General features: G+C 61.3%; 1 protein-coding gene across 1 annotated transcript; it reads right to left on the bottom strand.

Annotated features, from left to right (window-relative positions):
* Positions 1 to 287: 287 nt before the first annotated feature.
* On the bottom strand, positions 288 to 12349 carry LOC311628555 (solute carrier family 22 member 20-like; the record flags this gene model as incomplete). Its single annotated transcript, XM_084895885.1, is given in 14 exon segments — positions 288 to 381; positions 1095 to 1317; positions 1320 to 1334; positions 1337 to 1377; positions 1379 to 1418; positions 1421 to 1453; positions 1456 to 1572; positions 4086 to 4300; positions 5888 to 6003; positions 7227 to 7350; positions 7945 to 8113; positions 9534 to 9688; positions 11820 to 11923; positions 12002 to 12349. Coding segments are annotated over 14 exon segments (1794 nt in total).
* Between the last annotated feature and the right edge of the window lie 2260 nt (positions 12350 to 14609).

The raw sequence follows: 14609 nt of genomic DNA, 5'->3' as shown, positions 1-14609 counted from the left end.
AATGGAGCGCAGTGAGTTCTCAAGGACCAGTGGGCGGGGCTGTTCAGGTGGAACAAGAATGAAAGAGGTTTTAAGGGGCAGAGTTGGAGGTAGAAGGCAAACGGTCCCTCCTTGGCCCCTGGGCGTGGTTCCTCCTGACTTTCTATCCACTTGTGATGCCATCGGCTGCTGGGCTGGTTCCCGCCGGCAGCCCCAGCGCTGGCTTTTGGGTGGCTCTTTGACATGGTGGTGACCCGGAAGCCGGACGCCGGCTGAGGCACAGCCAGCGGGTGCCGGGCCCTGGCGCCTCAGATGGTTTCCAGGAGGGGAGAAGCTCCCGGCTGCTGAAGGGCCATGTCTTCACTCTTCGCCTCCGAGTCCTTCTGGGAAAGGCCCCGGGCTCTGTGCGGGTGAGAAGGCGGAGGGGAAGCTGACGCGGAGGACAGTGGGAGGGAGGTGGTGAGGGCAGGGGAAGTGTGTGTGACCATCGAGGGTGTTTGTGTCACGTGATGTGTCTCCACTGTCCCTTCTGCCCCGTCCATCCTGGCTCCACTGTGAGGTCGCACGGTGGCAGAGGCTGCCTGGCTAGTAAGAGCCAGACTTGGGAAAGCTGCTGATCAAAGAGTTTTCCAAAGAGGACGAAGGCAGGGCAGTCAGCCAAGGCCACACAGCTGGCCGGACTCGGCGTGGACCAGGGCCCAGCAGAGACCTGGGCGCTGGGCACGCCAGGCCCTTTCCACCCTGCCCCAGGTGGAGGGGCAACCAGCCCAGACTTGCTTTTTTTCTTTATTGATTTTAGGGAGAGGAAGGAAGAGGGTTAGAGAGATAGAAACATCAATCGTTGCCTCCTGAACACCCCCTACCGGGGATCAACTCTGCAACCTGGGCCTGTGCCCTGACTGGGGATTGAACCCATGACCTCTTGGTTCATAGGTCGACGCTCAACCACGGAGCCACAGGGGCCGGGCTACAGCACCATTCACTGTCGGGTCTGCTCTTGTGAAAGCTAAGCCTCCACCGATGGAGGGGCCGCAGCCACAGGACTCTGCCCTCAGTGGTTCTGGGACCACAGCCTGTTAGGCCGCCCCCACCCAGCTGTGCCCGAGGCCTCTCACCTCCTCTCCATCACCTCGATGGTCTCCACCAGCGGTGCGTTTCGGGTCTCAGCCAGGAAGCAGACGGCCAGCCCGGCCAGGATCGAGGTGGCCCCGAAGGCCACAGGTGGCAGGATGGCACTGAACTCCCCGGCCGCGGTGACCAGGGGCGCAGCCAGGCCCCCGAGGCGGGCGTGGACGGAGACGAAGCCCATCCCCATCTGCCTGTGTGAGGAATGCGGACGGTCCGTGGCCGTGGCCCGGGCCCCAGAGGCTGGGGGACCACGCAGAAAGGAAAGGGTCCGCCTTGGCCAGCCCAGCAGGGGTCAGGCAGGAGCCCAGGGGCTCCCAGGTTGGGGCAGTGCTCCTCTGCCTCCCCCGCAGACCCACCTGATCTCCGTGGGGTACAGCTCGCCCGTGAACAGGTACACGCAGATGAAGGAGCTGGCCAGGCAGCCTTTGCCCAGCGCCGCCTGGGCCGTGCGCAGCGTCTGCATACCTGAGGGCGGACAGGCTGTAGGGGGTGGCCCAGAGCCCGAGAGGGAGCAGGGAGATAGAGGGGGTGGGTGGGGTGAGGGCCAGGGGACGGGGTGCTGTGGGGGAGGAGACAGGGAGGCATGGGCGTGGGGTGGGCACAGCCGGGAGGGGCAGAGCACCCAGAACCTAGAGGGGGTGGATCAGGGATTCCACCACCTCACGTCCCCACCTGGGACCCAGAGTCCCCACACGGCCCTTCTCTGACTCCTGCCTCCTCCCCCCTCCTTTCCATCGGTGACCAGGTCCTGCTGGGGAGCCGGGACAAGCCTTGGAGTTGGGCTCAGGTTCAAACCCCGGCTCTGACCAGATGGCGGCCCTGGTCACGGTCACGTAGCCTCCCTGAGCCTCCCTGTCCTCTGGAGAATGAGGAGGACGCAGCGCCTGCTTCGCGGCTTGTCCCGGGCTGACCGGACAGACGCCACGAGAGCAGGCGCCAGTGCTCAGCAAACGCTCACTGTTCCCGTTGTTCGCACGCTCCTCACACTGCCACACACACACACACACACACTCACACACACACATACACACACAAATACATATATACACACACAAACATACATACACACACTCACACATACACACACTCACACACACAAATACATATATACACACACAAACATACATACACACACACACTCACACATATACACACACTCATACACACACTCACACATACACACACTCACACACAAATACATATATACATACACAAACACACATACACATACACACACTCACACATACACACACACTCACACACACACATACACACACACATATACACACACAAACATACATACACATACACACACTCACACACACACACACATTCTCACACACACACACACTCACACACACACTCACACACACACACATACACATACACATACACACACACACAAACACAAACACAAACACAGCCCCAGGGCCCAGGCCCAGCCACGGCACGGGCAGGGAAATGGGGCACAGCCTCTGGTGGCCACTCCGGCTGCGCACTGCACGTGGAGGGGATATTCTATCAAATGCCTGCACCTGGGCCCACCCATCTGTTATCCCAGAGCCTCGTGGGGCTGGGCTCGGGTTGGCCATTTCTTTAAAGGCCCAGGAGAGTGTGCTGTGCAGCAGAGCGGAAAGTCACCAATCTGGGTGGAATGTCATACAGTGATATACAACCAGGGCCATGAGGCATCGCCCCAACATGGGACAGTGTTTATGTTACAACATAACATGGGAAAGCACATTTCTGGATAACATACAATGTGGAAAAGGATACATTATATATACTATATACACACATATATACACATACATAAATCCTTTTATATATGTATATAATAGTATCTTTTTTAAAAATGAGACTTTTTAAAATTAATTAATTAATTTTAAATATATTTTATTGATTTTTTTACAGAAAGGAAGGGAGAGGGATAGAGAGCTAGAAACATCAATGAGAGAGAATCATTGATCAGCTGCCTCCTGCACACCCCCCACTGGGGATGTGCCTGCAACCAAGGTACACGCCCTTGACCGGAATCGAACCTGGGACCTTTCAGTCCACAGGCCGATGTTCTATCCACTGAGCCAAACCGGTTCCGGCATATATAATAGTATCCTGAGTCTATCAAATACAAAATCAACAAATAGGAAAAAAGACCGGAAGGAATTCGTCAAAATACCAATGGTAATAACTGACCCATTTTGCAGGGAAGAACTGAGGCACAGGAGTCAGGCGGCCTGCCGGGGTGGTCACAGCGAGCCCTCAGCTCGGCACACGCTCTGGGACCGTGATGCCCGCCCTGGCTTCCTGCTGGAACTGCCGGACAGGTCCCTAAGGGTTGGGACCCGGAGGCTAACGGCACTAACTGCGCTGGAGCCCCTGGCACTGGGAGTTTTCAAAGGTCTCTGGGTGGCGATCGTCACAGGCCGGTCTGCAGACCGCTGTTCCCCGGCCTGCGGCTGAGAGTTCAACTTGAACTTCTCAGCCCTGGAGATGCTGCCTGGCCAGGCTCCAGGTGGACACACACTTCGGCTGGTTTCATGCATCCGTCTAACACCCCTGACCAGAAGGGCATTTACAACCAGGAAGTGACACTAAGTGCTTATTAAAACCCCTGCTGGCCCTAACCGGTGTGGCTCAGTGGATAGAGTGTCAGCCTGCGGACTCAAGGGTCCCAGGTTCGATTCTGGCCAAGGACATGTACCTTGGTTGCGGGCACATCCCCAGTGAGGGGTATGCAGGAGGCAGCTGATTGATGTTTCTCTCTCATTAATGTTTCTAACTCTCCCTCTTCCTTCCTCTCTGTAAAAAATAAATAAAAATATATTTAAAAAAAAAACAACCAAACAAACCCTGCTGGTTGGCAGTCACTTTCTTCCCAGACCCATAAGACTCTCTCATCCTCGTTCCCTTGTTGTACGTGTTGCCCACAGGCCCCGGAGGCTCCTGGGCGGGCACGGCACAGGCCTGTGACTCACCTTCGGGCACAAACATGTTGGCGATGACCATGAGCCCCGCCAGGACGAGGAAGGAGGCCACGGTGGCGCGGCGGCCCACGTAGACCATGGTGGCGGTGGCCGCCAGCATGGCCGGGATGTCGATGACCCCGAACAGGACCTGCACCAAGTAGACGCTGAGCCCGAACTTCTGCAGGTCCATGGCCAGCCCGTAGTAAGCCAGGGAGTTGGAGAACCTGGGAGCGGCGGCAGAGCGGCCTGCTGGGGAGGTGCCAGCACACGGGCCCTGCGCCAGCCTCAGCTAAGAGAGCAGACCCTTCACCGGCACACCCCCGGGGCCAACGCGGGTTTACATGCCAACTTAGTCCTCACAAGGACCTCAGGGGCAGGGGCACAAAGGGAAACTGAGGCACAGGAGGCTGGTCTGCCTGAGCCCAGCTGGCTACCTTAACGGCAATGCCCTGCTCTGCTCCAGAGCTAGGCAGTGCATGCCCTGCGTTCCTCACTTCATCAGTATCAACCCCTATTATTTTTATGTCCAGGACACCCAGCCAAGCAAATTTATTTTTATTAATCAGCCCCTTACCTCAGCATTCGCTAGCTTCAGTCTGTGCTAACTGGTAGGGGTTGCCTTTGTATTTTTATCCATTTCACATCTTTTATGTCTATGTACCTGCTAGAAAGTTCTTTCCGCTCACTTGGCAAACTCTATTAACTGCCTTTTATTTTATTTATTTATTTATTTATTTGTTTTAATCCTCACTCAAGGATATTTTTTTATTGATTTTTATTTTATTTTATTTATTTATTTATTTATTTATTTTAATATATTTTATTGATTTTGTACAGAGAGGAAGGGAGAGAGACAGAGAGTTAGAAACATCGATGAGAGAGAGTCATCGATCAGCTGCCTCTTGCACACCCCCCACCGGGGATATGCCCGCAACCAAGGTACATGCCCTTGACCGGAATTGAACCCGGGACCCTTCAGTCCCCAAGCCGACGCTCTATCCACTGAGCCAAACCGGTCTCGGCTTTTCATTGATTTTTAGAGAGTGGAAGAGAGAGAGAGAGTCAGAGAGAAATATTGATGTGAGAGAAACACATGGATTGGTGCCTCCTGCATGTGCTCTGACCACGGCCCAGCCGGGGAGGAGCCTGCAACCAAGGTACATGTCCTTGACTGGCATCGAACAAGCGGACACTATCCACTGAGCCTAACAGGTGAGGGCTATTAACTGTCTTTTAAAGCCCACCTGAACGCCATCCCCGTGTGAAGCCCTCAGCAGCCCCAATTAAGAGAACTGTTCCTGTGACACTTGTCAAACCTCAGGGAAATTATTTTTTCCTGTCTGTCCCCTCCGGACCCACAAGTGGTTTTGTCCCAAACCCCCTGCAGAGCCCCAGGGCAGAGCGGATGAGACATGGAGTCCAGATGCTTCCAGCAGGTGCCCCACTCAGAGGCCAAAGGACCCGGAGGAAGGTGGAGCAGGATTGGACTCACAAGGCTCAGCTGCTCATCGCATTAAGCATAGTTAAGAGGTAGTCAGGGGCCCTGCTGGCCTGGCTCAGTGGTTGAGTGTCAACCTACCAACCAGGAAGTCATGGTTTGTTTCCCAGTCAGAGCACATGCCCACGTTGCAGGCTCGAGCCCCGATCGTGCAGGAGGCAGCCGATCAATGGTTCTCTCTCATCATTGATGTTTCTCTCTCCCCCTTTCTCTCTGAAATCAATAATATAGTTTTTAAAAAAATACTAGTCAGTGGGGACAAAAGTTATGTCTCTAACTTGGGTCCGTGCCTTGGGCATGAGCCGTTACCTACCAGACCACCATGAGACAGCACGTGACCTTGCGGATGGCCGGGGTTCGGAAGAGGTCCAAGACGGAGGTGGAAGAGCGGACGCTTGTAAACTCGCTCTGGATGTAGGAGCTCACCACCTGGGCCGAGAGAGCTCCATCAGGGACAGGAGGGATCCGAGACCATGTTTCCCTGCTGGCTATCCCTCCATCCATGGAGGGGAGGGCCAAGGTCAAAGGCCCTGGCAACATGGCCGGTCCTACTCTCTCCCTATCTTGGGGCTGTTGCCCTCACCTGGCTGTACCTGGGGATTTGGGATGAAGCCGAGGCTCCCAGAGTCCCACGGCTCCTGGGCTGCCTGCTGCTTAGGCTGAAGGAGCCACCTGTGTTCCAAGGGGGCCCTCACGTCCCGTCCTTGGTGGAGACTCTGAGACGGATTTGGCCAATGGCGAAGAGCAGGGGTTCTGAGAGGTTCTGACCCTTCCCACGGTGTGTTCTCAGGCAAATTACCTGACCTACCCAATCAGCATTTTCCTCATCAGCAAAACAGAGACATTAAAGGACTTAGCATACATGGTGCTCAATAAATGTACTTATTTACAATAAACTAGAGGCCCAGTGCACAACATTCGTGCATGAGTAGGGTCCCTAGTGGCTGCCAGCTGCTGGCCCGGGTCTCCCTTCATTCCGTGTCACCTCCCAGTGGTCAGCGCATGTCATAGCAAGCAATCAAACTCCCGGTCGGTTGAACTCCTGAGGGGACATATTAGGCTTTTATATAGAGAGGTGGTAACCATCTTATCATAAATAGTGTTTATAATAAATGGCACTTTTACTATTAATTCTTCAATAATTTTACTTCATGATCGCTATTTTAATACTCCCTTCATTCCGTGTCACCTCCCAGTGGTCAGCGCATGTCATAGCAAGCAATCAAACTCCCGGTCGGTTGAACTCCTGAGGGGACATATTAGGCTTTTATATAGAGAGGTGGTAACCATCTTATCATAAATAGTGTTTATAATAAATGGCACTTTTACTATTAATTCTTCAATAATTTTACTTCATGATCGCTATTTTAATATTTTCATTTTGTTTCCATTCTGGCTGGATGTCAGTGTGAGTGGTAATCTCCCCATTACACAGTCCGATAGTCTGATGGACAAAGCAGCTGGCATTTTGATCCCAGATCGCACAGCCATTCAATGGTTAACACCTTTGCTGCACGGCCTCGTCCAGCTCTGCCTCCCTCCAGCCTCCTCACCTGGATGGTGGGTGAGTCCCGGGAGCTACTAAATGAATCCTAGCACATCTCGAGGCCACCAGCACGAATGCAAACTGTCCCTCCCGCCCATCCGCCTACCTCCTGGGTCAGCCTCTCTCCTTCCTCCTTCCTCCCGTTCATGGCGGCCACCTTCCGCAGGTTCTGCACAGCCCGCTGGGACTTGCCGTGGAGGAGGAGCCACCGGGAGGACTCTGGCAGCCACCTGAGACCAGCAGGAGAAGGAGGAGGGGGAGGAGTGACCAGGGCTGAGTGGAATCACTCCATTCCCCAAACGCAAACACAGCCTCAGTCCCTTCTTTCAGACCTCAAGGGAGGTGAGATGCCCTGCCATCCGCAGAGTCAGGAAGATGGGGGAGGGGGGACGGGTGGGGGGTGGGGAGGCATGATACGCCAGCTTCCCTGTTTTGAAATACATCACACAGGGACCCACTGGGGACACTCAGAGACCGCTGGGGGCTGGGACCAGGACTGGTGGGTTTGAATCTGGGTGTGACCCGGTGTGTGGCTCTGAGTTAGTCATGGACCCTCCCTGGGCGGTGCCTCAGGCCCCTCCTGTGAAATGCCAGGAGGTGGTTGTGAGGCCAGAGGAGCTGACAGAGGCAGAAGCCCTCAGACTGTTCCGGAAGCCAAGGTCGGGATTTCCCGGAGCTCCCACTGGGCGTCCGCGGTCCCCTGAGCCCCGCCCTCCGTGTCACCCGCCACCACACGCAGCAAGCCCCACCGCCGCACACCCAGGCCTGCCAGAGCGACGGGTGCCCACGCAGGGCCCCTCCCACCCGCGCTGCTCGGGACGTACCAGGAGTAGAGGGAGAAGACGAGGAAAGGCACCGAGACGGCGAACTGCAGCCAGCGCCAGGGCCGGACCAGGTACGCCACGCCGGCCAGGATGAGCTGCCCCAGCGTGAAGGAGAAGCCCAGCAGCACGCCCGCCACGGTGCGGCCCCGCGTGGGCATCCACTCCACGACTGCGGGGACACGCGGGCTCAGCCCCCGGGAGCTCGCTCAGCTCCCCGCCCCCTCAGGGACCCCACCGACTCCCTGCACACACGGGATTCCAGGCGGACCAATGGCCCGAATTATAATAAACCCCACCACCTCAAACGTAGTGGAAGGAATCGTGACAGGTTGTTTTCTCGGTCTGAGAGCCAGGAAAGGCTTTTCTAAGAACGCCACAAAACCCAGGGGCAATGAAAGGAAAGATCGATCAACTCGACTTCATAAAAACGAGCAGTGTCTGCATTAAAAAGGCAAACGACAACAGCAAAGCCCGCCATAAGCCAAGTCATAAAACCAGCAAAAAAGTGACAAAGGGGAAAATTGCAACTCAACGGATAAAGGGCGAAAATTGGAAAATTGGAAAAATTCTCGCAGATCAGGCAGACCAGCACGGCTCAGGGGGTGAGCACTAACCTAGGAACCATGGGGTCACGGTTCGATTCCCGGTCAGGGCACAGGCCCAATTGCGGGCTCAATTCCCAGTCGGGGGCATGCGAGAGGCAGCCGATCCATGATTCTCTCCCTTCATCGATGTTTCTCTCTCTCTCCCTCTCCCTTTCTCTCTGAAATAAATAAAAATATATTTTTTTAAAAATCTCACAGATCAGCCGAAGCCGGTTTGGCTCAGTGGTAGAGCGTTGGTCTGCGGACTGAGGGGTCCCAGGTTCGATTCCTGTCAAGGGCATGTACCTTGGTTGTGGGCACATCCCCGGTAGGGGGTGTGCAGGAGGCAGCTGGTCGATGTTTCTCTTTCATAGACATTTCTAGCTCTCTATCTCTCTTCCTTCCTCTCTGTAAAACAAAAAATCAAAAAAAATATATATTTTTAAAAATCTCACAGATCAGTAGAAAAACAATCAAAAGGAAAAGCAGGCAAATGACGTGAACAGTTGAAAGGAAAAGAAATATAATGGTTCTTATTTCCGTGATTTCTTTTGTAGACAGCAAACTGTGGGAACAGCCCGCACGCGCACACCGGGGGGCTGGCGCCATGTGAAAGACGGAGTCAGCACCTTTGCAGCCCAGGCGACCCCCAGCCTTTGGGACCCCAGAGTCTCAGCGCGGCCTGCAGCCCGGGGCCACGGTCTCCGCTCCCCTCTGCGCCCCCACACAGAGCCTGGCACACAGTGGGTGCGCAGTAAGTGGTGATTACTGACGCATTCCCACGGGAAACAAGCCCAGCCCCTCAGCTCCCTCACGGAGGGCAGATCACGGCCCAGCCCACGGCCAGGCGGAGCGGGTGCGGCCGAGCGCCCGGGTCTCTCGGGGCCCGGCCGGGAGGCTCTGAGCGAGGTCACTGGGTGCGAATCCCCCACAGGACACAGGTCGGTGTCTGAGGAGGGGCTGCCCTGCGCCTTCGCCGGCCCCTCGGCCCTCGGCCGGACTCACCCAGGGAGAGGGAGTTGAGGACGATGCCGGAGAAGGTCGTGCCCATCAGGAAGCGGAGGACGCAGTAGGTGCTGAAGGAGCTGAAGCAGGCCGCCGCGGCCCCCGACACCGCCAGCTGCAGGTACGACCAGACCAGCGGGCCCTTCCGGCCCAGCCTGCCCGGCGCGGCCCAGTGAGGGCCCCGCAGCGGGGCTGAGGGAGGGCGAACGCAGCTCTCCCGCCCGCTGCCACCGGAGCTGCCCCTCCCACTGCCACCCTCCCACTGCCACCCACTGCCACCCACCCACTGCCACCCACCCACTGCCACCCACTGCTAGCCCTCCCCACTGCCACCCTCCCACTGCCACCCACCCACTGCCACCCTCCCACTGCCACCCACTGCCACCCACCCACTGCTAGCCCTCCCCACTGCCACCCTCCCACTGCCACCCGGAGCTGCCCCTCCCACTGCCACCCACCCACTGCCACCCACTGCCACCCCTCCCACTGCCACCCACCCACTGCCACCCACTGCCACCCCTCCCACTGCCACCCACTGCCACCCTCCCACTGCCACCCTCCCACTGCCACCCACTGCCACCCTCCCACTGCCACCCACCCACTGCCACCCTCCCACTGATACCCCTCCCACTGCCACCCACTGCTACCCCTCCCACTGCCACCCACTGCTACCCCTCCCACTGCCACCTACTGCTACCCCTCCCACTGCCACCCTCCCACTGCCACCCACCCACTGCCACCCACCCACTGCCACCCACTGCTACCCCTCCCACTGCCACCCACTGCCACCCACTGCCACCCTCCCACTGCCACCCACCCACTGCCACCCTCCCACTGATACCCCTCCCACTGCCACCCACTGCTACCCCTCCCACTGCCACCCACTGCTACCCCTCCCACTGCCACCTACTGCTACCCCTCCCACTGCCACCCTCCCACTGCCACCCACCCACTGCCACCCACCCACTGCCACCCACTGCTACCCCTCCCACTGCCACCCACTGCCACCCACTGCTAGCCCTCCCCACTGCCACCCTCCCACTGCCACCCACCCACTGCCACCCACTGCTACCCCTCCCACTGCCACCCCTCCCACTGCCACCCTCCCACTGCCACCCACCCACTGCCACCCACCCACTGCCACCCTCCCCCTGCCACCCGGAGCTGCCCCTCCTGGCAGGACCCTCAGCCCGGGGCCGGCACGGGTGGCAGAGCTGGCCCGGAGGGAGCGGATGGGGTGGGAGAAAATGCCAATGAAGAGGCGTGTGCCCTCCCCCCCTCCCTCCCTGGAGCAGTTTCTGGCCCCACCACCAGGCGGCTGGTGCCAGGGCCCGGCTCTGCCGAGGCCAGAGGCGGAGCGTGGGCGGCCCGAGCTCATGGTGGGGCCTCGCAGGGAGACCGGGACCCCAGTGCCAAGTCTTCATTGAAACTGGTCGCTGGGGAGGCCACGCTGGACGGGGCTTCACACCCAGAGGGTCCGAGGCCAGGGCAGCGGGTGATCGCACCCCCAGCTGTGGGGGCAGCAGGGCGGCAGGCGAAGAGGGGCGGCTGTGTGTTCTCCACACCCGGACACACGCTCATCCCCGTTCACTGGTGCCAAGCTGTTCACACCCCCTGAGTGACGGGCCGCTGGGCGGTGGCAGGGAAGACACCACGGACCAGACACATGCTCGCACCCAGGAGCCCACGCTCCCACCAAGGGCAGCGCCCTCCAGAGGGCGGTGTGGAGTCAGGAGGCCCCCCCAGAACCTGGACTGGCGATGGCGAGGGGGCCGCGGGGAGGGGGAGGAGGAAAGGGGGAGAGAGGAGGGGGGGAAGGGGAGGAAGGGGAAAGGGGCCCAGAGGAGGCGTTGTGTGTGGGGGGGGCGGGGAGGGGGCTGACTGGCCGGCCCCTTCTGTGCGCTTCCTGCTGGCTCCCTTTCGGGGCGCAGAGGACAGTTGGGGCGCACAGTCAGCTCTGGCTCCTCCGGTGGGACGCGGAGGCAGAGGGAGGAGGGGGCGCTTTCTGAGGGACAGGCCGGGCCTTGCGGGAAGGAGGGGCCAGCTCAGGGGTGTCTGGGGAGGGGCCCGGGCAGGGCAGCCCGAAGGCGCGGGGGGCGGGGTGGCCCTGGGCAGGGCCGGTACCCGCACGCTCCCCGGGCCTTCTGCGATGACCAGCATGTGGACGTGTCACAGGGATTACCCATCACACACACGCGTGGACATCCATGAGGAGGAATGAACCACGGGGGGCGGGGGGAGGGGGAGACCCTGTGCTGGGGGCCGGCCCCGGCCCCGGAGACGCACCTGTCGGCGAGGCTGCCGAACACCACGGCGCCCACCAGCACCCCGGCCATGTAGACGGACTGGGCCAGGTCCCGGAGGCTGCGGGCCTCACACACCAGGTCCCACTGCGGGGACAGGGCGCTCAGCCGCCCGGCCCGGCTGCCCCCCAGCACCTCCCGCCCGGCCGCCCGCACCCCCGGCACCTCCGTCACGATGGTGGCCGGGAAGACGCTGCGGTCGTACACCCAGCCGTCCAGGCAGGCCTCCGTGGCCGCCCCGGGCGCCGAGGCGTTGGGGCTCAGGGGGGCCCGCGGGGGCTCCGGGAGGCGCCGGCAGGGGTCGGGGGCGCCCGGCGGGCCCCGGGGGGCCTCGGAGCCGTTGGCGGGGGCACCGGCGGGGCCGCGGCAGTGGTGGGGGGGCACCGCGGCCGTGAAGTTCTGCAGGAAGTTGTGGCAGGCCAGCAGGCTGCAGGGCAGCAGCAGCAGGCCGGTGTAGAGCAGCTGGAAGCGGCCCACGCCGCCCAGGGCGTCCAGCAGGTCGCTGAAGGCCATGCCTGGGCCTGACCGGCCGCTGGTCCGCCCACGGGGTTTATGTGTCCGTGGCCGCGCCCCGGGGGGCGGAAGAGAGGCCGGGGTCAGGCCACAGACGCCGTGTCCGCGGCCAGGGGTCCGGTTACACCTCACAGGAGGCCTCAGGTGTCCCACATCTGCGGGCCTCCCCCTCCGGACCCTTTTGCCCCGATCCTTCAATCTCTCACCCCCGCCGCCTAGAAGAGTGAGGTCCCCGCGGGCTGGCTCACAGCCCATCGCCCGCTCTGCGGCCAGCAGCCAGGCCGCTGCCTCGCCGGGACCCCGGCGGTGAATGCCCCTCCCCCTTCCCTTTGAGGGGGTTTATCGAGGGGTTCGGCCTCAGGTCATCCAGCCCCAAGGGGCTCTCATCAAGCCAAACCCGATGCAGAGAACTCGGAGGCCGGGCCGTGCACCTGCCCCGGCTTCCCCAGGGGTCCCCGCAGCCAGCCCGGCTCCCAGGAAGCGATGGGCCAGCGCCCTTCTGCGGACACCGAGGCCCGGGGACCTGGCCCAGGGACCCGCGGGGCAAGAAGCCGGCCCAGGATGGCACACCCCCCCCCCCGTGCCAGCCCGTGGCGGGCAGAGTCGAGGCCGGCCCACCATTCGGGGCTCCACCTGGGCTCCCAGCAGCCGAGGGCAGCCCCCACCGTGTTCCATCAGCCTTTGTCCTAGTTTGTGGCTCCCTCTACACCCCCCCCCTCCTCTTACCCCCCCCCTCCAATCTTATCTCGTAAGGAAAGCCGGGGTCCCGGCGGCCGGCAGCTTACATAAGCTGCAGGTGTGGGGCACAGGCCGGGAGGCCCTGAAGGAGCCTCTGTGCTCCGGAGCTTCCCGGGGGGTCGGGATTGCGCTAAGCAGGGGTTTTGGTTTCAGCCGGAGCCTCACAGGCGGGAGCGGGCCAGGGAGGCGGGATCGAACCTCCGGGCGGCCAGGAGGGTGTGCGGGCCGGCAGGCCACACTGCCCGGCCCCCAGCCCCAAAGGCAGCCCCCGGCCCCAGGGCAGCCCCCGGCCCCAGGCAGCCCCCGGCCCAGGGCAGCACCCAGCCCCAGGGCAGCCCCCGGCCCCAGGGCAGCACCCTCGCGGAACGCACTCCAGACACACACACACACACACACACACACACACAGGCCTTTCTCCTTTATTGTTTGTGGCTTCTCTGCACACCCAGGCCCAGGCCTCTGGCACCCCACAAGCATACACCAGTACCAGAGTCCCCTTTAAATCCCGATATAAAAAAGGGGGGGGGAGGCCTGACCACCCCGGGGCCGGAGCTCCTGGTCAGCGGACAGGGCTGGCCCGGCCGTGGGCGGAGGGACCTTGGCTTCTGCACAGACAGGCCTCCCAGCCCCGGGCGGGCCGGCCAGGCAGGGCCCTGCACACGGATGCAGGCGGAGCCGGCTAGTGGTTATGGTTTAAGTCCGCGGGGAAGGCCAGCGGCGGTCTCCGGAGGGAGGGCAGAGGACACAGGAAGATGCTGGGGGCCGGGGCTGGACCCCGGAGCCCATCCTGAGGCAGGAACAAGCGAGAGCTGCCTTCCTGGCTTGGCGACGGGAGGGGCCGGGCGTCCACCTGAGCCCGTGGTCCGAGGAGCTCGGCCCAGAGAGACGGACCGGGCGGCGGAGGTGACGGGGCGAGGCCGCTGCCCGCTCCGAGGAAGGCACGTGCAGCTGGCGTGGCCTGGCGTGGCCTGGCGTGGCCTGGCGTGGCGTGGCGTGCCTGGCGGGGCGTGGGCCTGGCGGGGCGTGGCCTGGCGTGGCGTGGCCTGGCGTGGCCTGGCGTGGCGGGGCGGGGCGTGGCCTGGCGGGGCGTGGCCTGGCGTGGCCTGGCGGGGCGGGGCGGGAAGGCATAGCTGGCAGAAGACGAGGGAGGGAGGACGCAGCCGGGGCCTAAGCCCTGCTCATGCGAACATGGTCAGCTGCAACCACTGCCGGCGGAGAGCGGGGAGGGGAGGGAGGGGGGGAGGGGAGGGAGGGGGAGGGGAGGGAGGGAGGGGAGGGGAGGGGAGGGGAGGGGAGGGGAGGGGAGGGAGGAGGGGAGGGAGGGAGGGGAGGGAGGGGAGGGGGGGAGGGGAGGGGAGAGGAGAGGAGGGAGGGAGGGGAGGGAGGGGAGGGGAGGGGAGGGAGGGGAGGGAGAGGAGGGGAGGGGAGGGGAGGGGAGGAGGGGAGGGGAGGGGAGGGGGGAGGGGGAGGGGAGGGGAGGGGAGGGGAGGGAGGGGAGGGGAGGGGAGGGGAGGGAGAGATG

The sequence above is a fragment of the Pipistrellus hanaki genome (genome assembly GCF_964339955.1).
Source record: "Pipistrellus hanaki genome assembly, chromosome: 9".
Classification (NCBI taxonomy): domain Eukaryota; kingdom Metazoa; phylum Chordata; class Mammalia; order Chiroptera; family Vespertilionidae; genus Pipistrellus; species Pipistrellus hanaki.
The sequence above is the reverse complement of the archived record's forward strand: the minus strand, read 5'-3'. Positions and strand labels throughout refer to the sequence as shown.